General features: G+C 39.9%; 1 protein-coding gene across 2 annotated transcripts; it reads left to right on the top strand.

Moving 5' to 3' along the window:
- SEPTIN10 (septin 10) lies at window positions 1–27,989 on the top strand. Of its 2 annotated transcripts, none has more exons than XM_053455125.1 (11): window positions 1–124; window positions 11,777–11,845; window positions 13,754–13,871; window positions 14,209–14,404; window positions 14,671–14,857; window positions 15,187–15,348; window positions 15,762–15,858; window positions 18,102–18,270; window positions 25,333–25,465; window positions 27,178–27,362; window positions 27,896–27,989. In XM_053455125.1, the coding sequence occupies exons 1-11, from the start codon at window positions 92–94 to the stop codon at window positions 27,903–27,905; spliced, it is 1,359 nt and encodes a 452-aa protein (XP_053311100.1). In that variant the 5' UTR covers window positions 1–91; the 3' UTR covers window positions 27,906–27,989. The 2 variants fall into 2 exon arrangements, with proteins under 2 accessions (XP_053311100.1, XP_053311101.1); XM_053455126.1 differs by lacking the exon at window positions 1–124 and adding an exon at window positions 9,820–9,837.

Below are 27,989 nucleotides of genomic sequence, written 5' to 3'. Positions count from 1 at the left end.
GTGTGGACTGTGTCGGGGGCGGTGTGGTGTCCCCGGGCAGTGTTAGGGGAGGGTTTGTGTGTTCTGGGTTGTGTCTCTTGCTGTTCAAGTTATGGACGCGTCTCCTGAAGTTTCCCGGCATCTGGTGAGATATAACTTTGCGTGTTTGTTGCGTTCGTACTTGGCTTACCGAGCGCGCTTATTGTATCCGGGCGCACGGGGTGTGTCATGGAGCGGGAGGCGAAGTGCTGGAAGTCGCGGGACGAGACAGTGTGACACACACTTCGTGCATTCAGGGCACCCGGGACGCTCTTGGCTTGAGTGGATCGTGCTTAGGGGCAGAGACAGGCTACATAGGGGGCAGGGTGACACACCCTGTGGGCAAAGAGCACAAAGGAATATGGGGGTCACCATAAGTGTAAGGAGGAACCCAACAAAACTGATCACTACAGCCCGCACATGGGGAGCTACACTGATAATGCAACTCAGCTGGGGGAGGAGGACAGATGGCAGAGTGACAAAAGGGCATAACGGTGTCACATGCAGGGTTTGGGGACATTCTGATGGGGCAGGGGGTGCATTGGAAATTAGAGGGGTATATTCAGCAATGGGGGGGGGGGCATAAAGTACTGTAATTATGTCTAATGAAGTGCCGCTGGGACTTGGGGAAACATCAGTATACAGTATTCATGGGGGGTACTTTAGAGGGAATGAGGGTTACATCCTGTGTTAGGTGAAAGGAAGTAAGCCAGGCTTTATAAGTTAGGTGACAACATGGGAAAACTGTATTAGATATAATTAGCAAGGCTGTAGAACCCACTCGTCCATATCATATATATATACATATATATATATATATATATAGTGTGTGTCTAGTGAACAATAACACTTTGTCCCCATACAGCTTATAGTGTCACAGGCAGAGATATGTGTGGAAGGAACAGTCACACCCAGCATGCAGTCTGTGTACAGACAGAGTCCACTCTGTGCTCCCTAGCCTTGGGCCTTTCCTTTTTCCATTCATTGTGTTTTGTCTGGAAGTTGCAGCCCAATTTGTACATAACTAACCGGTTACATATCTAACAAAAAAAACCTGACCAATTTAAGATTGAGCTGTTTTTTTTTAACGTATGCTTTGCGAGATTATTTAATTTTACTGTAGTGTTTTTTAGTGTCAATTTTAAAGTGTTAAATCAGATGATTGTATCCCTTATGGCATTTTATTCCAACTGAAGTTGGGTTACCGAGGGAGCACATAGTGAGCACTGTTTGGTAAAACAAATGATGCTGTTGTTGATGTAAAGGGACATTCCACACTCACTTATTTGTTTACACAGGTGTTGGTATTTTTTATCTTTAAAGCTATTTACCTTATTTTGGTGCAAAACAGCTGCGTTTTACTATCTGCAACTGTCAACCTGTAGCATAGAGTGTGAAGTAGGTGGTTAGTTAGAGGCTTGTGTGCTTTCAAATACATTAGAGAGAAGCTGCAGCTTTCTATGCCTCCATATCCCGTCATTGATTGGCTGCGCCACTGATTGGCTTCTTGAAGTGGTGTTCGGAAACTAGCCAGGGGAAAGGGGCAAATGCATGGGGAGGTTCTACACCATGCAAGGGGGATCCCACATGAAGGACCTCTAAGCTATCATATGCATTAAGTGTCCCTTAGAGATGACCTATTAGAAGAACTGTGGGTAGATGAACAAAACAAATATATTTTTCATGTGACCTTGCACATGATGACATGTCTAACGGGTTTGGAGGCTGTCATTATGGACGGCAGTAGAATGGTGACACATAGCTTTTCTCGTATAAAGGCCGTGGAGTAATATGTGGTTAACACAAACAATTCAAAATGTTAATTGACATTCATTTGCATCAAAGCGTACTTAAATGTCTTTAAAGAACATAAGGTAAGTCTGTTGAGTAAGGCCTTCTGAGGTCACACTCAGGGGATGAGGCAGGTGGGACTTCTTGGTAAATCTGCCCTGCATTATTCTATGGAAAGTTCTTTCTGTACTGGTAAGTCTATTGCCAGGTCTACTATGATGAAGCAGCACTGGTTACTTCCACATATTGGCCGCCGGTGCCATTCTCTTACAAAGTTCATGGAACAGCAAGGAAATATGAGACATTTCCTTTGCCACTGATTTCTCAGCAAATATCCATTTCAGACTTGGACATATTTAAGCTGCAGTAGAGGAAATATCCATTTTGTTACTGTCAGGGTTTTTTTTTTTTGCTGCAGGCAGGGAATCCAGTGAAACAGTTTCGCTGTATACAGGCTTGGCGTGACGTTGCATGCTGTCTGTATTCAGGAGTGCGGAATTTAACTGTAATCGATAACTGCAAGAGCTTTCTGTGTCTTGTATTTGTACTTTCCATAACTATTCATAAGCGTAACAAGTGATTACCTAATATTTTTAGTAAACAAAACTCAATCTTGGAGTATAGCATTTCTACATGTATGTAGTGGTACATACGTGGAGCAAGTAAAGATGATAGTACATCACAGGATACAGACATGTTATAAGAGATTAACATATAAATATCCATAAGCAAGAGACCCATTTTGCACCGCTGGTGTATCCGCTTTAGCAATCCTCCATCACCATCATAATCATTGTGGCTGAGAGTGAACAGGGTTGAAGTCCACAGGAGACGTCTTACATTTTGTAAAGGATATCTGCATGCTGGCATTGTAATGTGGCACAATATGCATTTGGATAAAAAAGCTAAAATATAAGGTGGCACACACTTGTTTTATGTAGCCATTTTTGTAGTTACAAAGTGTGACTGCCACCATTAGGGGTAGCGGTCATCATGTACGCACCTGCCTAGTAAGTCTACTTAAGTTTTTAAAATGAGGTGGCTTCTACAGTAATTGGCTGCAAACAATAGGCAAATTCAGAACAAAAACTATGGACCCCCGGGGCACTTTTAAACAAAAGTACCAAGCATCATTTAAATTTGAGGATATAAAATATTCTAGTAACGTTTTATTAAATGATCTGGGTCGTGGATGAATTCTAGCAAATAATGACAGGCCTAGAAGTAACTTTTGCTTACTACATAAAGACGTGCAAATTGTTGCAATTAACAGTGGCCTCCCCTAATAAGCTTTATTACTTAATTAGATTTAAAGGGCCAGTCTAATGTCCCTGACATCCCCTCCAAGAAAGAATGTACGTTAGAGCGCACTGTGAGTACTTTAATATGTATTCTGCCAAAATGAAGAAAATAAATAAATTTAAGCTCTTACTTGACACAGAAGAAGCCCTCCTACTCCACGATGAGACTGTTCTTTCCACTGATTGGCTGCTTGGACCTGTCAGTCAATGGCAGGAAAGTGATCCTATTGAAATCAACAGCAGCACTTTCCACATGTATTATGCATTAATCCCACCCCAGTGTGCTTCTGCCACCAGAAAGGATTGGCTTGCTTTGTATAAGGCATATTTAAGTCAACAAGATCTCTCCAAAGTCTACTACTCAGAAATTGAGACACCCAGTGTTGGCACGGCAGCGAATAGGTGGAGGCATTCACAGCCAAAGGGGCAACATATGAAACAATTAGGTATTCCAATTAGTTAATTTTGTATGACAGATTCGGTGTAACATATGACCTGCTTAGAGCTGGGAAGCCCCATGCTCTAGTGTTTTAGCTGGAAATTCTTTCATCTCACCTTGTACCCACTCAGATTTACTAACGTTTTAGGACTAACAACGTTGACAACGAGGCACATATTGTCATTTCAAAAATGTCACAACTCATCCAGACAAAATGCTCCTGAAAAAATCCTCTATTTTTGTTCACTAGACCTTTCCCTTTTTTTGCCTAATACTGAAGCAGAAAATCTTTGCGAGCCTCTGTTAGAGGCTGAGAAATGACCGTCTACATACAGGAAGTACAGCAAGCTTGCTTATGATAACATTTTCTAATTTATTATAAAACAAGGTCTGTGGGGGTTTGCCCTCTCTTTATCATTTATCAAGTGATGCAGTACAGAAAGTATTTCAAGGACAAAATCAGTTAGTGAGTATTCATCATATAAAAATAATCAGGGTATGTATTTTTTTTAAATATACCGTATTTGCTCGATTATAAGGTGACCCCCCAAAATCTGAATATTAATAAAAAAAAAAAAAAAAAAAGAAAAAGCCTTATTATAAAACCACCCTAAAGGAAAAAAGTTTAATTCGTGTAAACTTTTTTGTTTGTTTGTTTTTATTTCCTTTTATTTGCCAACCTGCCCCCACAAATGCCTTATACCCCATATGTTCCACTTTGCCTTCTGATATGCCTTTTATCCTCCTATATGCCACCCTGCCCATGTTATGCCTTTTAACCCCCTATATGCCACTCTGCCTCCAGAAATGCCTTATGGCATATAGGGGGTTAAAAGGCATATCATGGGGCAGAGTGGCATATAGGGGGACACTTACACACCAAGACACTAATATACCCACTTACATACCCACTCTGACACTTACCTACCCACTGTGGCACTTAGATACCCAGACACTAATATACACTCAAGCAACTAAGGCACTTCACTCACTGTGATGCCTCAGCAGGCGCTTACTGCAGCTCCCACTGGATCACACACAATGGCGCTGTGTGACCCCGCTAGGCCCCGCCTCCTCTAGAAAATTACTGGATCCGCCGATGACTTTGGGACGGCACAGTGCCGCCGGTGTTTCTTCTGATCTCTCCGACCGGCTCTGCTTCCCCGGCAGTGGGTGCGCTATCCCGGCAGTGAGAAGGTACGCACATATGCAACCTCCGCTGCTGTCCGCACTTTCGCCGGCGCTCGGTGATAAACCCCGGTGGAAGTGCCGGCAGCAGCTGAGGAGATCTGGATCTTAGTCTCATAGTCAGACCTCTATTTGAGGTCTGATTAGAAGACGACCCCGATTATAAGACGAGGGGTATTTTTCAGAGCATTTGCTCTGAAAAAACCTTGTCTTATAATCGAGCAAATACGTTAGTATGGTCCCATATAGCCTTTGTAAAATAATTTTCAATAGAACAGGAATGTCTGGCAACTTGACTTTATTGGAAGTTTGTCTTAAATACACTGCTGAAATATATTAAATCTTCCTTTAATTCACACTTCATATATTTTTCAGAATTTCTTATAGATATTCTTATGAACTCACTAGAGGGTATTAGTAACTGAGGTAGGGCCTGAGGCAGGGTCAGAGGTCCATCTCTGCGCTGACCTCACAACTGCTCAGAGCACAGGGGCGTTACTTCTGGGCTGCTAAAACATGCCCCTTATCTTGTGGTATCTGGGGCAGATACCCCTCTTGCCGTATATCTTAAGACCATGCTAGGGAAACCTAATTTTATGATCCCATCGTAGCAATAATTGTGACCTTGCTTTTCTGCTCAACATATAGCTGTGTCACACACTCATGAGTTGGACATACTGTACAATCTTTTATTTTAAGTATTACATACAGAAAAATAAGACCGACCGCTCACCAACTAATAAAGATCATCAATGGGTTCATCTTAGGAAAGGGATATTTTATTTCATATCTTTTCCCCCCCAAAACTTTTAACAGTTTTTCTTTTTGGTTCACCAGAGTCAAGGAGAGAATCAGACTTACAGATCAAGCCAATTCATGTAAGCATTGGCTTTGTCACGTGAATTATTTGATCTCTGCCATTGGTTATTACAGCATGACTCTGCCTCCAGGACTGTCTTGGATTTAAGACAGCTCTCTTTACCAGGTGTGGTCCTTCTAACTCAGGCTAGTACCCTCACTAAGTGTCCAAAGTCTGGCTAGGAAAAGTGATATGGAACTGTACCGAACACTGGATGTACTGCATCCAAATTACACTTTGATAAAAAAACTTACATAAAAAACTTTATGTAAGTTTTCCTTCTTTAAGGGAACTTGCCTAATTCTCAATTGAGAGTAGAGCAGTTTAGCTGGTTAAATGCTCTCAGCCCTTTAAGTGTGCCAACATGTTTTAGTACTTCTTACCTATATTTTTACTAAGTCATACTGACATGCAAATTAGTGAAGACAAGGTATCATAGACAGGTCCAGTTAAGCCGTGGAGTGTGTTTTGTCAAATATAGACAACCTTTTGTTTCAATTATTCATATTTGGCTCTTCCTTACCCTGCTTTTGTTTTGCTTCAAAAGAGCAGAGCAACCAAAGATCAATGCATCTAGCTAGAGGCAGGGTTCCAGCTATCTGAACGATCACTCCAGCTGGTAGTAAAGTGAATAGAAGGGGGTAATGAAATGATAATACTGGAAAGGGATATTTACAGCATACATTCTCACTGTGCAAGCTAAGATCATTGTGCGGTTAATGTGACACGGGTGCATGCATCAATGTATATAAATGTATATTTTCTAATGTAGAAAAATGATGATACAGGACACATGGTATCTTGTAATCCCAAGCAACCCACAGATAGATACGAGAGTGGGAATCTGCTCCATTCAGCTGTTCCACCCCCTTATTGCATTAAAACATCATACCTAGTACTGTTTAGAGTAAAAAGGTTTTTTGTGACAAAATCATTGGTGACTAACCCCCATATAACTAACACCACACAAGCAAAAGCAAATGTTGGAAATAAAAGACATGCATTGTTCACGGTATGTAAGATTAAACTGAACTATTTTGGCAGAAAAGTCAGTCCCACCAGAATCTAGCCTCACCCTTTCTAAATAGAAAAGGACAGCTATTTTTGTAGACAACAGGCCAACTCTACCGACAGTCGAAAGTGTGGTGTCACCTGTGAGCACAGATTCCCAACTCACAAAGAAGCTTGTTTAGGTTATATTACCTGTCTGCTCCAAGTTAACTTCTTGATTGTTTTTAACCAAGTCAGAAAAACTATTAATAACAAATAAAAACACACACTATAACAAAAATACTTTTAGGATGAGAATAAAACAGTCCTGTAATGCGCTCTCTAAATTACATTACTAAATGTCCCACGGACAGTAATGACTTCCACAGTGCTTGCCACAGACACTGGTGGACAGTTTTCCTATGTCTGATGACTAGAATTCATGTGCTATCCATTAATTGCACGTAGTATTTCCTCTATACCCAAAAATGACTTAATTACAAAATAAAGCATATTATAGGGTAGGAAGCTATGGGAAAAGATCTAAAAGGGGATCAATTACTTGTTAAAGTCTTTACAGCAGGAAAAACAAAATACTAGACGGGCAAAATGGTTTTTATGTAGTGTTAAATTATATTTTTCTATGTTTAAGTAAAATTAGGATCAATCAACTGCTTTGATATACGCCAGTGGGGTCTAATCCATGGATGCTTTTTTTAATTTGTTAGATAATGAAAGCATTTTCATTGCATATTGGTAGGGTATTAGGCATCATCACAAAGACTGGCTGTGCATGTAACCTTAGCATAAACAGAGTTAAAACATGCCCCACTTTGTTTTATTGTTTCTCAAAATGATTGCAATGTCGCCAAGTAAAGTACATTCAGCAGCGTTGCTTACTGGGCGCACCAAATGGCTTGACTTCCATTACGCAGAACTGCATTCACTTGAGTACAGTAATGGTATAGTCACCAGCGTTACTTTGAGGCGAACCCTTTACATAATCCATCTGCCCGATACCATGGACTCATTTTTATAGCATATAATGTAATGGACCCTGTTTAATGCAGTACAGTTTTCTGTAAGCAAATCAACAGAAGCTTATGCTCTGGGTTATATTCACTAAAAAGAGAGTTCTACTTTCAACTCCCCCACTTCACTATTCATTATGAAGGGCCAACACTGGCAAGTAGGGATGGGTGACCATGCAAAATGCATAATTAAGTAGGTGAGGAAACTTTCAGGAAATCCCTCTGACTGAACTATGCAATATTCAGGTCCAGTCCAGCTGCAACAGAAGCTTACATGAGTTAGACTCTCATAATGAATGCACTCTCTCCTGACAACACCCCCTTTAGTGAATAAACCCCACTGTTGTAGTCACGCGGGTGTGTGTGATGCCATTGCATTGTTGATACACACTTTGGGAAGCAGTGCAATCAAAGAAAGACAACTAATCTATAAAAAGCTTTGAGTGTATGCTACCATTCAAAAGTTTGGGGTCATTTCAAAATTTCCTTGTTTACGAAAGAAAAACAAATTTTTGTCCATTAAAATGACATAAAAGGGATTGGAAATTCAGTGTAAACGTTGTTAATGTTTTAAATGACTATTGTACTATTGTTCTAAATGGCTATTGATTTTTAATGGAACCTTCATAGGCGTACAGAGGCCCCTTATCACTCCCATCACTCCTGTATTCAAGTGGCACATTGTGTTGGCTAATCCAAGTTTCAGTTTAAAAGGCTAATTGATCGTTAGAAAACCCTTTTGCACAGGTAACTGACCCCAAACTTTTGAATGGTAAGGTATAATGCAGCTTTAGAGATGGCACAGTATCGCCCCTATCAACTGTGAATGATCCACAAACTGGGAAATCATTGAAAAATATTGTTCTGAGTAAGAAATAAGAAAACCAATTTGACATCGTAAAGAAAAGGGAGGTTCTACTGAGCAATAAACTATACAAATATGTATATACATATACCCTCATATACATATACCCTCTCATTTTTCATAACTCATTTAACAGCACAAATTTTATTTTGTGTTATGCTTTTAAATTGTTATTTTTTATTGTATTACTAAGTGGCTAAATTGTTTAATATATTGGTTTTGAGCTTAGTAAATTATGTAAGTTAACAAAACTAACCTATAATTTCAAAGTTTCTTTTCTGAATAACACATTTGCAGCCCTTTTGCGTTTGCTGAATATTGTAATGTTTGACGTACGCTATATTCATCCCAAATGTAGTTCAGGCAATTATTATAAATATTGTGTTATATCAACCAATTGTTAAAGATAACATTCCACCCAGACAAAGGGGTCACAGATAATATACCTCATATAGTGCTGATTTCAATCGGTAAGCAAGATTATGTTGTAATCAAATGAATAATCTTAAAATCTAGTTTGTCACCATCCGTGGGAACCCAGCCCTTCTTTGTCTCTACAAAAGCACAGATTTAAACAACAAAAAGGGGTTTAAGACACTTATCTTTATCATGAACTCCTCTATCTGATGGCTGTTTTTTAAAGCTAGTGTTGATTAGTAACTACACGCAGGAATAGAAATATCATTCCAAGTATAGTGAATTGCTCAAACTCTTCCCAGAAATACATTAATTGAAAATGTTTTTGTTTGTTTTTGCTGGGAATACTTAATTGGCATGTGACACAAAGCCAGGTACTGATAAGTTGTTGCCATAGGAAATGAAAGTTTCTATGTTGTTATGTGATCAAACCTTCAGGGGGATTAATCAATTTGTACTTCTGCTAAGGTTTGTTTGCTTAGCCCACTAGAGACTGCAATTGATATTGCAATTTGACTTAGAGAAACTGGAGGTAAGGACGGGTCTGCTCAAAGGAGCTTACAATCCATAAATCTTTGGACATTATATGCGAGACAGAGCACAGGGAGGAGGAGAATGAGATGTGTGTCTGCACCCCCTCCCTTCTTCCTCTGCAAGTGGGGTATTTAAACAAAGCTTACACTATATCAGATGTGGAACATATACAGTGCCTGTAACTTGACATTCAGGAAGTATAGGCTAGTAGAAGGATTGTTCAATCCAAAGCCACTCCTTATATGTGGAATTCCTTTCCTCGATAATGCTTTCCATCTGTACTATTCCCAGTACTGCTGTCAAGGACTTAGTGACATAAGAATGTGGGCTGTTACAGGCATCATCTTCCTTCTCTGTGCTGAGCGCTGCTGCTCTGCTTCCTTTACAGAGACAAGACCACAAAGGTATGCTGAGCAGCGATTAAACACTGTAAAGATGTGTCAACAGGCTTACGATCCCCATGCATGTCTTCACAGGTAGCCTTTACAATAAAGGGAAATGTGACCTATCACCAAGGAAAACCTATAGGCACATTACACCGCATATTTCAACTGTTACAGAAAAGTCAAAAAGTACTCAAAACATTTATAGAGACATCAGCAAATCATGTATCGCATTCATTTTTGCACATTTCTTTCCGATCATTTAGGATCGGTTATGAATTTCAGAATACTTTGGTTGATAATATCTCTTTCTAGAATATTATTATGCATTTTACACACCCAATACATATATATGAACAAGGGTGTATCCTGTGTGTTTTCAGTTGCATTTAGATCAGGAGCAACTCCTTGAGTGTTATTGTGGCTTCAGAGAACAAGGGTCTGCGTGCACTCTATAACAAAATGATCTGTGTTGTACTATTAATATATATTCAACACTTTCCCTCTTGCTCTCCATTTTCCTTAATATTGCTCTGCTGTATAGTAGTAATAAACAGAGCTACCTAATAACGGTTTGCATTCTAAAGAAGACATTTTCTTTCCTTTTTGTGTGCATATAAATGCTTATCAGTGACCAAAACACATTTAAACTACATAAACAGTCTAGTCTAGGGTCCCTGTCAGCTTCACCAACAAAGGATGCATATGAAAGTACTTTGTAAGTACATTAAAATGCATTTTTAACCTGTGTAAAAATAGACTAGCTTTTAGGAGGCGCTGCATCACACTGCCCCCCATTGGCGGTCCTGTTTTCAGCCAATCAGTGGCAGGAAAGTGCCTTCCTATTGAAGTCAATGGAGCTTGGAGATCCCCCGGAACCCAGGATGTTGGTGCTGACTGGTGGCAGGTATACCATATGGGGGCAGCTGAACACATCTCCCGCAAGCCAAATAGCTGGGGGTCTGAGAAAGAGGCAAACACAAATGAGGGAATTCCCTTCATAAATTTGTAAAACGAAAACGTGGTACCACTTAGCTATCATGTGCATTAAATTACATATGATAGCGGAAGTGTCTCTTTAATACGTAGGGAAAAGTAGAAGCATCTGTAAAACACAAATACTTCCATCACCTTTACAGGTGTATATTGCACTAATTTCACTTTAAGAAAAAAAAAGGATTAAAAAAACAAAACACTTTTTGATTATAGTGTAAATGAGTACTAACGGAAGTTTCTGTCATGAATATATAGTTATGAGGGACACTAGTGGAATAGCGTATTGTGTTCATCTTGCGGAATGCCATCACTGGGGACATTCGAAAAGGTCAGCTGCACACACAGATTGAAAGATGTGCTGCAAGTCAGACCTTTCAGAGAGAATACTGTATTCAGTTACAGCTGGAATGTAGGTCAACAGGGTACATGTTAATCAAAGTTCAAAGAGACTTCATTGTGCAACCATTCACACAATGATTGTTGTTCGTTGTTATTTACTTTATACCTTTTTGCTGTAAAATTCAGTAAGATTACGGAATTAACTCTGTAGTCATACACACAATGGTGTTTGTAAATGACTTATTTAAATGACAAATTTAAATCTGTGCAGAAGTTTTCATGATTGTTTGTTTTTTTTCCTTCCTAAGGACAGATGACACTATTTAGGCCAGCTTGTCCTTTCTCGCAGACAAAACATGTTATTTTGGGGTATTTAAAAATACATGTATAGCAGCATCATTTTGTTAAACACAAATCTCGTCTTTTGCTTTGGAGTTAACTTGTTCATAATGCTACTTAGTTGTAGTGGTCCTCTCTGTTCCTTGGTTGCTGCAACCGTGTCCACAGCTAATAGAACTTTGATCAAACCAGGGGTTCACTAGATATTTAAAACAAAAGCAACACAGAAAGCTGCCTCCCCAAAAGTTGCGCTATTTATTTTAACATGATGCTTTTTGCCATGTAGGCTTACCAATCAAACCTTGGAATGAGATCACCACAGAGCTCAAACTGTGATTCCCGAGATGGCCATAAAGTAAGTTTGTTATTCCACTACTTAGTTGTTCTTACGTCCTGGACATTTTACTAAAGTGTAATATCCATGAATAATAAAAATAAATTGCTTCCAGTACTGCTTCAAAAATAAATAAAAAGTTTGAAATAAAAATATATTCACATTTAAGATAATGTACAAAGTTCAATTTAAATAATCTTCCTGAGGTTAGACAGCAAACTACCCTCTCTGGATGACTGATGGGGGCTTTCGATATATTGCACTGCGCATCTGTGCCCTGTAAGTAGCTACATGGAAAGGAAAGCCTTCTTTCAGATATTGATGTTGATGTCAGGTATTAAGATGAACATGCAGCTAAACACATATTTGTTTTACTTTATTTCTCAAGTGCTTACTGCGTGGGCTCCAGGAAGCTCTCCAGTCAGTAGAACAGACAGCTAATTTGAAGGGAATATATAGAAACGTGTCTTCTGCTATATGTTAAATGCTGCATGGAAGACACGGGTCAAATGAAGCAGACGGTGCAGACCTTGTGTCTTTTTCTTCAGACAAAATTGATTATTATTATTATTACTTTGCCTTTAAAACATGATGCAAGAAAGTAATGATTATAAGACGACCCCCCAAGATTTGAATATTAATTTAGGAAAAAAAGAAAAAGCCTGAATATAAGACGGCCCTATAAGAAAAAGTTTTACTAGTAAATATTCATTCACATGTAAACTATTTTTTCATATTTAAAAAAATGCATTTTTTGTTTTTATTTCCTTTTACTTGCCAACCTGCCCTCAGTTATGCACATCTGTCCCCCAGCTATGCCTTATTCTACCTTCCTGATGTGCCACTCTGCCACCAGATATGCCTTATACCCCCTATATGCCACTCTGCCCCCCAGATATGCCTTATACCCCCCTATATGCCACTCTGCCCCCCCAGATATGACTTATACCCCCTTATATACCCCTATATGCCACTCTGCCTCCTTGACATGCCTTTTAACTCCCTATATGCCACTCTGCCCCCCAGATATGCCTTATACACCCCTATATGCCACTCTGCCTCCCTGATATTCCCTTTAACCCCCTATATGCCCCCTGCCTCCCTGATATTCCTTTTAACCCGTTATATGCCCCTCTGCCTCCCTGATATTACTTTAACCCCCTATATGCCACTCTGCCTCCCTGATAAACATTTTAACCTCCTATATCCCACTATGCCTCCCTGATATTCCCTTTAACCCCCCTATATGCCCCTCTGCCTCCCTGATATTCATTTTAACCCATTGTATGCCCCTCTGCCTTCCTTAAATTCCTTTTAACCCCCCTATATGCCACCAGAAAGCCTTTATACCTCCCCCATATGCCACTCTTACCCTCCTCCCGACTTACCCGTGCATCCCTAGACTTCTCCTTGTGCTTCAGATTCCTTTGATGTCTAGTGGGGCAGCCGGGGGAGGTCTGTGCGATCCGTGCAGACAACCTCGGCTGCTGCTGCCTGCACTTCCGCTGGGGCTTCTATGAATGAGCACCGGAAGGTCATGTGATGCGGTGCGCTCCCTCATAGAAGCCCCAGAGGAAGTGCCGGCAGCAGCAGACCTCCACCGGCTGCTGCAGAGGAGGATCCAGGTCCCCTGCAGCGCTGCGGGGGATCTGGATCTTAGTCTTGTAGTCAGACCTCTATTTGAGGTCTGATTAGAAGATGACTTTGAATATAAGACGATGGTTATCTTTCAGAAAAAACCCTTGTCTTATAATCGAGCAAATACGGTAGTTATGAAACCACATCTTGTAATCCCCAATTTTCATCTAACATTAGTACTTGTAAGTGTTTGTGCTAAAAGCTAGAACGTGCCTCTACTTAATGTCTGTATGTAAATGCAAATGTAATTTTAATTACAATATTCGTTCATTATTGATAATTTCTATGCAGAATGGTGAAAATGGCCGTCAATTGCCACTTTTTGGTCACGTTGGCTTTGACAGTTTACCTGACCAGCTAGTCAACAAATCTGTCAATCAAGGATTTTGTTTCAACATCCTTTGCATTGGTAAGTATTTTGGAGACAGATACTCTTAAAAGAAGCACACGCAAAAATAAAGCACTGTCTACTTTATACATAAGACAGCGCGAACAGTTTCAATAGTATACATCGAGGCAGTGGTTCCTCCATACAACTATTCTACTCCTGATAGAAGCACCTGCAACATACATTCTCTGATTTAAAATATATGAAGGACTAATACAGCGCTGTTTAGTTTATATTTGAGACAAGGCTAACAATTTCCATTATAAACAGTAATGCAGTGGTTCCTTACATCTTTATTTTTAATAAGTTAACATGGATGTATATCTTCTCATGATGCCCGTTGTTTCTCATTATGCAGGTGAAACTGGCATTGGAAAGACAACATTGATTAATACACTATTTAACACTAACTTTGAAGAATTGGAATCCTCTCATTTTGAGCCCTCGGTGAAGCTCAGAGCACAGACCTATGATCTCCAAGAAAGTAACGTGTCCTTGAAATTGACAATTGTAAATACAGTAGGATTTGGAGACCAAATAAACAAAGAAGACAGGTTGGTGTTGTGCTTCTTACATATCTTGCTTTTTTATCTAGCGCTGTTTATTTTAGTACAGTCAGAAGCCTGACATGTTCTTTCATAGTTGTTTGTCTTTTATTGGTTGTGGTTGTAATTTCTCTATTTATTCAGAAAGGCTATACTTAATGCTTAATTATCTATTTTTTATCAGGGACATTGTTTTCAATTGCTAGAATGCCAGGAAGACGTATGACCTACAGTAGGGGTTGTACTATAGTAAATTAGATACAATTATCTTTCAGCTACAAGCCCGTTGTGGACTACATTGATGCGCAGTTTGAAGCCTACTTACAGGAAGAGCTGAAGATTAGGCGTTTGTTATACAGATACCATGATACCCGCATCCATGCCTGCCTTTACTTTATAGCACCCACTGGTCATTCTCTAAAGTCTCTTGATTTGATAACGATGAAGAAACTTGACAGCAAGGTAACACTCCACGGTCCTTAATGTTGTAAGACATTATTTTGAGTCAAGTTGGTTTGTAATCGTTTTGATTAAAGAAATTCAGAAAGGTAGCATGCATCGTATTTGTAAGCCAAGTGGGGCTGTAACATGCACAGTTATTTTGCCCAGTTGTTTGATTTCGGATGAATAAAACATTAAAAATGTCATGGGAACTCCAATAACGTAGATTATGCAGACTTGTGTGTTGTTTTCTTTCCCAAGGTTATGACATTGTGACCGCTCCTAATTATTTGTAGCCTTTACTTTGAGTAAGCTGTTTCCTTATAGTGGGACATATGCTTCCTCTGCAGGTGAACATCATTCCTGTCATTGCCAAGGCTGATGTCATTGCCAAGTCCGAACTGCACAAGTTCAAAACGAAGCTAATGAGTGAATTGGTCAGCAATGGCGTGCAGATCTACCAGTTCCCAACAGACGATGAGACAATTAGCAATCTCAATTCTTCTATGAATGTAAGTCTGATTATTGCCTGCTTTTCAGATCAGGAGGCAGAGCTGGTTTGTAAGAATATGTCATACTATGTCTTGGCAACGAAGCTTGTTAGTAGGTATAAACATAACTTTCACCTTTATTTAAATAATTGTTTCCTTTTATTTGCAAGAATCTTCACTAATAACAGTTTTACATTTGCATCAACTAAACTAGGTATTAGATTGTTAACGCTGTTTTTTTTTATGAAAAGAAACTCTAAGTTAAATAAAGTTATTAAACTTTAAAAATAGTCCAGAATGTTAAACCAATCCCACATCTCTGTTGCTGCTATTTATGCTTCTTCTTGGGTCACCTAGTTTTATAACTTTTTTATTGTTTGGCAAGGTTTGTAACATTATAGTGTTGAAAGTTATTTCATGCATTTTCCTTAAAGGGACAGCTTCCGTTTGCTGTGGTCGGGAGCATGGAAGAAGTCAAGATTGGAAACAAGATGGTGAAAGCTCGGCAGTACCCTTGGGGTATTGTACAAGGTAAAAGAATGAGTTGTACCTTGAATTAAATTCAAGGTACATTGTGTTATATTTAAAGAACACTGTTATCTTGAATAAAACATCATGGTGTGATAAAGTGCTTGGGTGAGGGAGGTTTTAAAAGAATGTGAGGTCAGCAGCCGATATTCTTTTTCTTTTATTATGCCATGAAATATTAAAGTAGGAAACAAATGGAATACACAGCTTCCTATTTAAATTGTGACGTGAGTGATTAATGTCTGAATCTTTTCTTCTCTCCCAACACACCTGTCAGTGGCTTGTCTTCTAAACTAATTGGCAGGGCAGCTCAGATCCAGAAAGCCAACAAAAACACGACGAGTCCTAAGCAAGGGATTAAAAGCGATAAACACGTTGCTACAGGATCTGTGTTTTTCAAATAATGTAAATTATATCTGTACAAAATACTCCTAACTGTAAATGCTATTAGACGGAATTAATTTAAGCACCACAAACATTGCATTTTCACGTTTACTGTCTATTGCCATCTGTATCATAGTTAAATAATTGTTATTTCCTCTGCACTCTCTAATCATGGCTATTTCATGATTAACAAATCCTTCCTCTTTAAGCAGTTCTCTTGAACCAGGATTATCAAGATGTCATGAAGGGGGCATCATTACCAGCTGTAACACTTTAAATAGGATTATGGACAGTCCCAATTCTTATATATATATATATATATATATATATATATATATATATATAATCATGTTTTTGAACTGTTCACTTAAAATTGCCTCATATAATTTCTGTAATGCTGTAGATGACACCAGCTGCCTTACTCCTGCATCATACATATTTAAATGGGCAGTTTAATGTCCCTGACACCCCCCACAATAGAAAAATGCATATTAAACTACATTGTGAGTACTTTAACCCCTTAAGGGTCAAGGCGTTTTTACACTACAGGCCTGCAGCATATTTTGTGTTTTTATAATGTCACTGTTTAACCGTAGTGTCCCTCTTTCTGAATTAGAGAACTCAAAATTATACATGTTTTTTTTTTCAGTACAAGTAGAACTTTATTATAAAATCATATTCATAAATCTAAGACATTACATAAAAAAAAATTCTTACAGTTTTACACACACACATAAATTACACACAGATAGATTTAATGGGAAATACCCAAAATATATTCATTGACTTACCCTGATCTGGAAAGCACCCTATACGCCTAGGGTTTTTTTTTTCTATTTTGGCTGTTATAGGGAAAATATTAGAAGGTGCACATTACTTTTTTCAAACTACAGTTTTTTTTCCGAACTCAGCATGTTAGCACTTTAACTTCAATACTGGTTTCAGACATAAAACCATATGTTAAAGGAGACACCCTGGGGTATTTTACTGGGGCCATTTTTTAGCAGGCAATATTAACATCAATCTCTTTTTTATTAAAAAGTAGTCAACTGTATATTTTTTATATATCGTTTTCATTTTTTTAAGGGAACTGGGGAGCGTTGTAGGGGGAGTGGGAAAGGGTGTTTAAAATGTACATAGATACATTTTTGTTACTTTAGATATATATATTTCTACATTTTTTTAACTTTTTTTATTTATGTTTCCCACTGCTCTCTATAAGAGAGAAAGATAGCATGCACTTGGGGTCTTTTATGGCCGCAGGGATCCTTATTTGCGCAGGGGAACCCCTGTTATGTCCGTGGTGAAGCCAATTATAATTTCCACTTGGACTGCCAATAGTTCACGGAACACTAAGAAAGATTTGCATGAGCTAGCCAAAAACAAGCATACCTTGTAATCAGAATGTTTAATATAATTTTTTTAGATGTGCTTCCAGTTGCTATCATGTTCGTCAGCCTAGAATATGGCTTTGCCAAGGGCTCTTGGTTTCTATAGTTATTTTGTTTTTGGCGCCTCCTTCATATTAATTCATATACCGTACTTTGTATTTGACACGTTCTGGCTCAAAATGATTCCTCCAGCCGGTCGGCACCCTAGACAGCTTTATGACATGGCTTTTGGACAATCTGACCCTAGCCTGGAATGTGCGGTGAGCCTCTGAACGTAGTCTAGTTCTGGGAAACATACCTTCTTCAGGCCCTTGTAGAACTACAACTCTTATGAGTGAGACCGTCTGACTTTCTGTAAAGATGACAAACCCTTGCCCCATTGTTACATTGTTAATGAGCTATTAAAATCAGCAATAAGACAAGCATCTGCAGGGGTGTTGGATTGCATTAAGACTTTCTGTTTTCTCCTAGTGGAGAATGAGAACCACTGTGACTTTGTGAAGCTGCGCGAGATGCTTATTTGTACTAACATGGAGGACCTGAGAGAGCAAACCCACTCACGCCATTATGAACTCTATCGCCGCTGCAAGCTGGAAGAAATGGGATTTCAAGATATCGGGCCTGGTGATAAACCAGTAAGGTAAGCTTGTGACCTGCTTTTACCATGCATTTGTGTCTGTAATTGCAACCAATAACGTTTATTTTGGCCGGAGTAGTTTGCCACAAATAAATATATATAATCAAGTTGTATTGGCTGCTGCATAATACATCTAAAGATAAGCAAGTGCAGAATTCATACTTGTTTAGCAGGGTTTAAACTTGAGGAAGAGGTCCTATCAATAACGTTTGCAGTGGTTGGAGGCAGGAGTTTCAGTTGCTGCTACCTATCTATTTCAGCCTAGTTTGCTGGATTTACTAGTTTGGGAAAAGCAATCTTAATTTTGGGTTCTTACATCTTGTTGAGTCCTCAAAAACTGGACAAAAAAACTAAAATACTTTAGACATAAAGTATAGAGGAAGAGAGGGAGATAGTGCTATACATGAATGTGGGAATTGGCAGTAGCATTGCAGAAAGCTGCAGTTTCACCACTGATTTCACTTTACATTGCAAAGGGTGAGCGCCAGTGAGCTTCAGCTTCAAGAATAGCTTGGATGTCCAAGTGTGATGTATATTTAAAACTGTGAACTATGCATTGTACAGGGCCAGCAGAGAAATTAACCATGCGTGGTCATTTATAATGCATCATGAATTGAGACTTGAAAGTACAACGCCCGCTTTAGTGAATAAACTCCAGTCTGTCTGTGTGTTGCTAAAACCGAGTTAGCCATAGGAAGCCCCATTGAATTCATTTGCTCGTTTTAAATTACAGCCATGCATGTCTGGCTCTGTTTTAAACATGTTCTGAATTAAAGAGAAAACATTTGTATCTCTTTAATTGTTGCAATTTGAATGTATCCGACAATAAATGATATATGATGAATAACAAAAGCTACAGACCTGCGAACAGTACAGCAATGCTCGATGTAATTGAACATTTAAAGAACCATAGAAATCATCAAAGCATTAAATTGCCTGTCGGCAGCGTTGACCCTATAAACCATAATGAGTGCTGACCTGGCTGACCCCAACACCTGTTGCTCGCATGCACAATGCAGCTGCCCCTAGACATGGTGCTGGAATGTTCAGGAGGAAATCAATCATCTTTCGCCAGGACTGCACATGACGAGGAAACAAAACTGTGCTCACAGATAAGAGGGCAAACGTTATATACAATGCATGAGGAGCTGCGCTAATGTGAGAAAGGCCAGAAAAATGTTCTAATTTATCATCTGGCTGTGCAAGCATGTGATTAATATATTGTTTTACTGTGCAGGGCAGCCTGGTGTTTATAATACTGTCCCCTGGGCCAGCAGAAGGAGGCCACATGTGATATGCTTCTGGTTTTTAAAGTCTGTCTTCCAATGGAACCAATAGGCCAGTTTATTACAACGTTAATGTCTGAGCATATGTGGAATAGTCTGTCTTGGTCAGTTACATAGACAGGAAATATTTGAAATATTTGAAATTCACATATCATCTGAGTCATCAGGGCCTAGCAGAACATAATACACTGCTGACTCAGATTATAGGCGACTTCACTGCATTCATGTTTCTTATTTGGCACCTCCTTCACCCTAAAAAACAATTGTTGTAAATAACTAAATATTGTCTTCTTATTTGTGTGATGTGATTTGTCATTTGGTTATTTTTGGATTGTATTGGAAATGCCTTAGGGGCAAACATTTGCCAGAAGGTATTTATTGGATGTACCACGCAATATATATGCTGAGACACGTGTTCTTGTACAAAAATTGAAGCATTCCATAACGTGAGGAGGTGACAAGTGTTGAATCACACCAACCTGGTGCCCTCACTCTTCTGGCTGTGTGCCCCTTCCTCTCATTCCACTTTCTCCTTCACATCTACCATACCTGGCACATCATCTGGATCTCAACCTCGTGGGTCTAACCCAGGTTCCTCTTTCTGCTTCCTTACAACTGCTGCCTTACAACCTGTTCCTCTGCCCCTGCCACCTACAATCCTTCTCCTCATTGGCCTCCCTTCCATCTTCTACACCATAGCCCTTCCACCCTCTCACAGCCCAAGACAACCACGCACACTGTCTATAATATCAATCACTCAACCTACAGAAATTGCTAGAACCCTGATCTCTTCTTCTATCACCTGTCTTTCTCACTATCACTATCCCTGACTCCTGAGCCCTGTTTTGTTTGTGACTAAAAGTCTAATCCCAGGCAAATGGTTGTGCAGTTTTGTATATAATTGTAATTTTTATGTATAATTGCTTTGATTGGCTGGGATATTTGCCTTGGAAGCAGCTTGGATTTTCATTAATTTGTACCTTTTTAATTGTATATCGTATGGCCACATAGTTGATTCCCAGCTAAAGCGGCTGCTTCCAATTTTTTTCCTACTACAAGCAGCTAATCATTAGCTAGAAATGTCAGAATGTGGACTGGAAGGTCACAATTATACTTTACAGAGTACTTTAATATGCATTCTTCTATAGTGGGGGTATCAGGGACACTAAACGGCTTCCTGACATGCCTACTCTGGAGACAGCAATGCTGAAAGTCCTGTGCCAGCCACCCACAATGTGAGAGGTATTACTGAGCTTACCCCACTGCTTAAAATATTACTTTCATTATATTATTAACCCCCGTCATTTGTTTGTCATGGGGCTTATAGAATAGGATGATTCCTTTTCCATACACATCTTTAGACACCACTACCTATTTTTTGTTAATTATACTAAACAGCAGTAAGTAACAGCAGAAGAAAGTTTGACTTTGAGCCCAAGTTCTGTTTCACATACCCCCCCCCTCCCGAAAGCACATGCCACTACAGGATGGATGACCCAATTGAGCAAAGGTTATTTGCCCCCTGACAATGAAGATTTATGATAGTTCAGCCCTGTGACCCGCAAATATGTCTTCCTGTTAATGGAGTAGTATTTTTCAAGAGAGCACAAAAAAAAAGTTAAAAACAAAACCAAATGGTGATTGTTCTTAAAAATAACCAATATTGTTGGCAGATTTTAGGTAATGTTGGCAAAATGTATAAAAGAGAAATAAGACATTTAGACAGGAAAAGGATGCTCAATTAAGTTGAACCATAACTTGTGTGCATAACTTGGCAACAGTCATCTTAACATATGACATCAGGTATCATGATCATAACTGGGAACTTCTGGGCTCCGGCTACCCGTAGCCTTCCCTTGCTGATGTCGGTGGGTGGTCCTGCTGATGTTGGTGGGCGGTCCTGCTGATGTCACCCCCATTTAAAGGGAAAATGGGCGGGGAACGGGGTGTGTCAAGACCCTGTGACCCAGAGGATTCGGGTCTTGAACCGGAGAAGCGGTGCTTCACCCAGCAATGTCCGGGTCAAACCTGGAGAGTTCCCAGGTATGATCATGATCTGTGTGATTATTCCTCCCCATTAAGTTATCACTTCCCTATTGTTAAATTGCTGATTGTTATAAGTGGGTTCAGACAGCCTTTGTAGGAGTGGGAGGGAGAAGGTGAAATAACATGAGGACTATTGACATGCTAGCTTTGTAGCCTTCAGCTACAGGCTAGAACAGTCCCTTACTTTTAAAACAAATAGCACAGCCTGTAGGTAATTCGGCTAAAAGAACTCACACAGCCATAGCTTCTAAGTCTTTTACATCCGGCTCCTAACTTTTTGTGCTGTCAATCACTGTGGATTTATCTCTTCCTGCGTGTCCAGCTTCGAATTTCCTAAGGAGGTGGTTAAAGCAAGTATCGGGGTACAGTATTTTACTGTAGAAAAGAGGAAAACAATTAAATTGTACACTATTACCCTTACCCTTTACTCACGCTCTGGTTTGGAGGTATATATTTCTGTGAGCTTTGTGTATAAAATAGTCCTATAGAAATCACACCTCTATATTCTAAGCATTAATTAACCCATTCATTACAGGATGCAGTTTAGATATGGAGTGGTTTTCAAAGCAGTCTTCCCAAGCTATTTTTATACATAGCAATGAAATCAAATTCTCTGAGACATACATCCTGTTTATTATTCTTTGGTCTGATTTAACTCTGCTGCCAAATATCGAGGTTTTTTTCACACAGCGTTCCCTTGCCAGGAAGAAGCCTGTGGTGGAGGCACCCTTCAGTAACACAACTTTCCCTGCCATTTTTCCTGCAGAGGCTGGGAATTTCTAGGAGGGAAATTGTTTATTGTTTTGTGATGTTTGACTTTGCAATGACTTCCTATCTCTTTCCATTTCTTTGTAACATACTCAGTACCAACGTCATACAGCCAGTGGAGCACCAGGGCCTCAGTTTACCATATAGTCCATTCGTACAATATAAGCTTTTTAAACAAGGCTTCTAGGCTATTTCCAGCAGCGCCGGCGGCTAGTAGTCTACATACAGTGACTATCGCTTGAGATTGATGTTGCTTTACCTTGTGACAATACCTGGGAACTCTCAGAGTTTGCCCCGAGTCTCAGGGATTTTGCCCCAGTCTCAGGGGTTCTGAGTGTGAAGAGGCAGATTGTCAGGGTCATACAGTCTGGAACTTCCTATTCTACACTGCTGTGATCTCATAAAAGTCTCCCAGCTGGTGCTTTTGTTCACTGTATGTTATGGTTGATATCCCTGCTTGAATGCAGGTGACTCAATTAAGTGTAAATTTAAATAATGACAAGTCAGGGTATCCACAACGGCCTCGAAGCTATTCTGGTAACACATTTGACGAGTCGCTACATAGAATCTGCATGAGTTGCTACTAAAGGGCAGTTCAGTTAGAAAGTTCTGAAGTACGCTTGTGACACTTTGCGGTCCAGTTATCATATGTAGGACGAAGCAGGTAATGCGGGTACAAAGCAAAAGAGGCACAGATAGAGATGGACGTTAAGAGTAAATGAAGGGAAAAAGCATACTATGGGACTAATAATTTCGAGGGTTTTATTACTTGGGAAAGCAGCAGGAAAGCAATCAGAAAGTTGTCTTTTGAATTATGTACTTTATGCTTCTTCAATGACACACTAACAAGGCGTTCTGATTAAAAGAGGAAGTCCCACCATTTTTTATTACTAGTATCAGCTAAAAAAAAAAATACTTTTCAAAATATTGTGCCGTTTTCTTTTTTAAAACAATTCTAGTTTATGTATGGGTAAGGCTGAGGAGGTGAGGAAGGAAGAAAAGTTTAAGGGGTAGGAGAGGGAGGCAAAGAGACAGAGGGGAATGCTCGATAATAGGAAATAAAACAGGGAAAAGGAGAATTCGGAGGAAGGGAAAGGAAGAAGCTGGGGTGTGCCCCTAGTGCGAATCACGTGGTTTTGAAAGAATTTGTGGTTCAATCTTAACAGTCCGGTAATGGAAGACACGTTAGTCATGGAGGGGGTTTGCCGAGTGGGCTTTTTATGTGGTTTGAGGGACCATATTATACTGCGTATTACACTCCATGCTGTGAGTTCACTATACACATTTAAGCCCGTGCTTGTTAATTTCATGCTATTCAGTGCAACAGAAAGCGGTTGTTAGTATTGTTTTATTTTAATTGGCAAGCAGTGCTGTGAAAAGATTGTGGCTTTTTACCAGCACAAGAAGCCGAAGTCTCTTTCACAGCTGCTCTGTGTCTGTCTCACTGAGCAGCCTATGAATTAGCGATTGAACAAACATTAGCCCGTATCTCAGAGGGTTGTAACTGTGTTGTTTACTCAGTGTTTGAGCTGATGTTCCGTGCTTATATATCGCATGTGCAAAACATGTGCCATAGTAAGCATTGTTGGGGCAATAAATTAGCTGTTTCCCTTTCATCGGGTTATGAGTTTCCGTATAGTATGGTAACCTGATTTCTTGTTCTTGTTTCTTTATGCCACTTTTGACAAGTTGCTTATCCCTCTTTGGTAGTAGTTTATTGGGACAGAGGAGAAAGGAATATATAGGGACAGTCCAGCCCGCCATGCAGCCTCACCAACAAACAGTGTGTATTGTAAGTATGGTTTAGTTTGCTGAAAGAAAACAAAAGTGCTTGCCTCTAGTAGAAGCTGCAGCATACCCCCTCCATTGTCTGATTTCTGTGGCAGTTTTGCTTGTTTGAAGCAGTCAATCGCTTGCAGGAAAGCACTCCTATTTAAATCAATGGAGCACCTTCATGTGCACAATGAGCTCCAGAGGGAGCTGGCTGGATGTGACTATAGTGAATCTTTGGAAAACAGGAGATGTGTTTGGCCAAATGCATCGCCTGCAAGCATGGGTCAGGGGGTGGGGATTCTGATTCCCTCCGTGCAAAAAAAATTTCTAACGTTTTGTGATTATGTTGTCCTTTGCCACACATTTCCACTATATTAAAGTACTTTAGCATGCGTTATTCATTGGTGGGGTTGTAGGGGACAGTACACTGCCCCTTTAATAAATGATTCCAGCTATGGAGTGAGATGTGACATTTCCCCTTTCAATATAATTTCACCATAATCATCCTGTGTTGAGGTTGAGAACTGGTTGACACACAGATAAGTGTAGGTGACAATGACTATATTAAGTGCGTCACATCACTCATCTGCTTTGTAAGCTTGTCTCCATGGCAGCCAAATATTGATGTGAGCCTTCACCGTGGTTTCGCAACTTCTTTGGATGAGCTAGTATGTAACATGTACTGTATGTGCAAAGATTATGTCATCCAGGCGGGTGTGTAATGCATTAATATTTATGTAGCTATATATCACAGTGTTTGTTGCCTCTGGGTTTGTAGCTCTACTGTGGAAGAGCACTGTGAGTCTGCTATATTCCATAGCCCCCTAGGGACTATTTGATTCCTATAGGGTAGACGTACCATCATCTGCAGCTGTGCTGTTCTGCTTCTGTAGTGGTCGTGTGTATCTACTGCCATCTGCTGTTTTTTTCATTTAAAAATCAAAGCCCCGACAACAACGGATGTGCCCTAATTTTCATATGTAGCATGTATTATCTTGACATAACAGGACAAAACACATTATGGTGATCCACTTAGCCAAGGCTATACTGAAGATATTTGCCCACTACACGTTTGTTCATCATTTGGAACTTTAAACACTGGTAATTGGTAAACTTGTCCGTAACAATCTGATTGTTATGAATTATTTCCTGTGTGCAATCCAGTCCTCTGTGATAAATGTCTTTTCATCAGTCTGCAGGAGACCTATGAAGCCAAGAGACATGAGTTCTTTGAAGAACTGCAAAGAAAAGAGGAGGAGATGAGGCAGACCTTTGTCCAGCGAGTGAGAGAGAAAGAAACTGTGCTCAAAGAAGCTGAACGAGAGGTACCTTTCTGTGTATACTGTATCCTACCCAAAACTGTATTCATTCACAGTCCCAGAACACTTTGGGCTCACCAAATCACCGTTAACTGTGGTGGAGATATTTAATGGATACGACCCATCCTTGATGACACTCGAAAGCCACATGGTGATGTGATATACCCAATATTTATCAAATGCTCATCACTGATCCGTGGTATGTTGTACATCCCTGTTCATAGGGGTAACCAGAGCAGCAGGAGATCCCAATACACAGCAAGTAGTGGGGTGAAATGCTGGTGTTTCAGTGATCTCCTTGTGTTGATATAAATTAATCTGTTCTTAGAATATAATTCGTAAAATCAATTAATATTTTATTTAGCGCTTGGCTTTGTAGCACTATAGGTAAGCCACTGATGACCTGATCATTCTTAAAACTTAATTTTTGGGCCTTCAATATACCGTATTTGCTCTGAAAAATACCCCTCGTCTTCTAATCGGGGTCGTCTTCTAATCAGACCTCAAATAGAGGTCTGATTATGAGACTAAGATCCAGATCCTCCGCACCGCTGCAGGGGACCTGGATCCTCCTGTCTCCCCACCCCCATTTAACACCCCCCCACACATACACTTACCGGTGCTTCCTGCTGTATTGCCGGGGCAGCGGGTTGACGTCTACGGAAGGAGGTGTGGCTAGCAGCGGGGGTTGTCTGCGTCCGTCGCGCAGACCTTCCCCGACTGTCAGAGATCAGAGTTCCCCGCACTGGTGCCGCACACAAACCCCCGCTGCCAACTCCACCTCCTTCCAGCTGCAGCGGAAGGAGACGTCAACCCGCTGCCCTGGCAATACAGCAGGAAATTGGAAGCACCGGTAAGTAAGTGTGTGTGTGTGTTAAATGGGGGCATAGGGCATTTCTGGAATGCCTTATACCCCTATATGCCACTCTGGCACTTAGGGGGTTAAAAGGCATATTATGGGGCAGAGTGGCATATAGGGAGGTATAAGGCATTTCAGGAGGCAGAGTGGCATTAAGGGGGCATTTAATAGAGCACTCTGCCTCCTGAAATGCCTTATACCTCCCTATATGCCACTCTGCCCCATAATATGCCTTTTAACCCCCTAAATGCCAGAGTGGCATATAGGGGTATAAGGCATTTCTGGAGGCAGAGTGCTCTATACAATGCCTTTTAACTCCCTTAATGCCACTCTGCCTCCTGGAATGCCTTATACCTCCCTATATGCCACTCTGCCCCATAATATGCATTTTAACCCCCTAAATGCCAGAATGGGATATAGGGGTATAAGGCATTTCTGGAGGCAGAGTGGCACATAGGGGGTCAAAAGGCATACCATGGGGCACAGTGGCATATAGAGGGTTAAAAGGCATATGGGCCACAGTGCCATATTGGTGTGGCAAGCCTGGGGGCAGATGTGCGTAACTGGGGGACAGGTTGGAAAATACAAGGAAATAAAAACAAAAAAAAATTTTTTCTCAATCATAGCTTTTATTAAAAAAAAATAGTTTACATGAATTAACATTTACTGGTAAAACTTTTTTTCCTTTAGGGTCGTCTTATATTCAGGCTTTTTCTTTTTTTCCTAAGTTAATATTCAGATTTTGGGGGGTCGTCTTATAATCGAGCAAATACGGTATTTAAAGTCTCCCGGCCATTATCATTCTGAGCCATAACATTTCAAAAGTTGAACAGCACAAGCTTAAAATTGTTTGTTTTAGCTTCAAAATAGATTTGAGCAACTGAAAAAGCTTCACCATGAAGAGCGAGCAAAACTGGATGAGAAGAGGAAAGACCTGCAAGAGGAAATTAACGCATTCAGTAAGAGGAAAGCGGCCGCTGAGCTTCTTCAGTCACAGGCTTTTGGAAACGTATCTAACACCAGTTTGAAAAAGGACCGAAAGACGTAGGTACCGTGCTGGTAAAAGCCAACTTATCTGAGTCGCAAACATTTTGTAGAAGAGTTTATTACCCTGAATGAAATGATGTCAATTGCACACTAGAAGTAAACTTGTATACAAATAAATGTTTAATGATTATTGAGTAGACCTTATTATGATTCTTCAAGCTTTTTTTTTTTAAAAAAGTAGTGGGGATTATGCTTTCTGATTGACTAAATATTGCCACTTGGTTTGCCACTGGGTTTTGTTATAGAACATGGTGAATTATTTGCCCAAGTACATAGACCCTACTACCAAATAGACATTACTAGCTCCCCATCGTAGGACACTTTTATCATACCACACAATGAGTGCGGATTAAATGTTCCAGTAATACTCAAATGGTGTGAGTTTCCAAACCTTTTGCCTTGCTGCTCATGGGATGTATAAAATGTACCATTTTGTGTGTTTTTACATTCTGGAAGTTTATATATTTCTGAATAAACTAAAAATTGATAATGAAACATCTAATCTATTGAGTTGTGTTTTTCATTAACAGATTCATGTAACTGAGAAGACCGCATGACAACAACAACAAAAAAGACAACAGTGCCGCTATGTTTTTGATCTTTTTCTTAGTGTTTTGAGAAAAA

Source organism: Spea bombifrons, chromosome 2 (assembly GCF_027358695.1).
Source record: "Spea bombifrons isolate aSpeBom1 chromosome 2, aSpeBom1.2.pri, whole genome shotgun sequence".
NCBI lineage: Eukaryota > Metazoa > Chordata > Amphibia > Anura > Pelobatidae > Spea > Spea bombifrons.
Note: the sequence above shows the minus strand (reverse complement) of the source record. Positions and strands in the feature narration are given on the sequence as shown.

What these genes read in the sequence shown, in the direction of transcription:
- SEPTIN10 (XM_053455125.1), top strand. Translation starts at nt 92, where the DNA reads ATGGACGCGTCTCCTGAAGTTTCCCGGCATCTG. An exon ending in CTGAAGTTTCCCGGCATCTG is followed by an intron (nt 125 to 11,776) that starts GTGAGATATAAC and finishes TTTGCCATGTAG; the next exon opens with GCTTACCAATCAAACCTTGG. An exon ending in TTTCAACATCCTTTGCATTG is followed by an intron (nt 13,872 to 14,208) that starts GTAAGTATTTTG and finishes CTCATTATGCAG; the next exon opens with GTGAAACTGGCATTGGAAAG.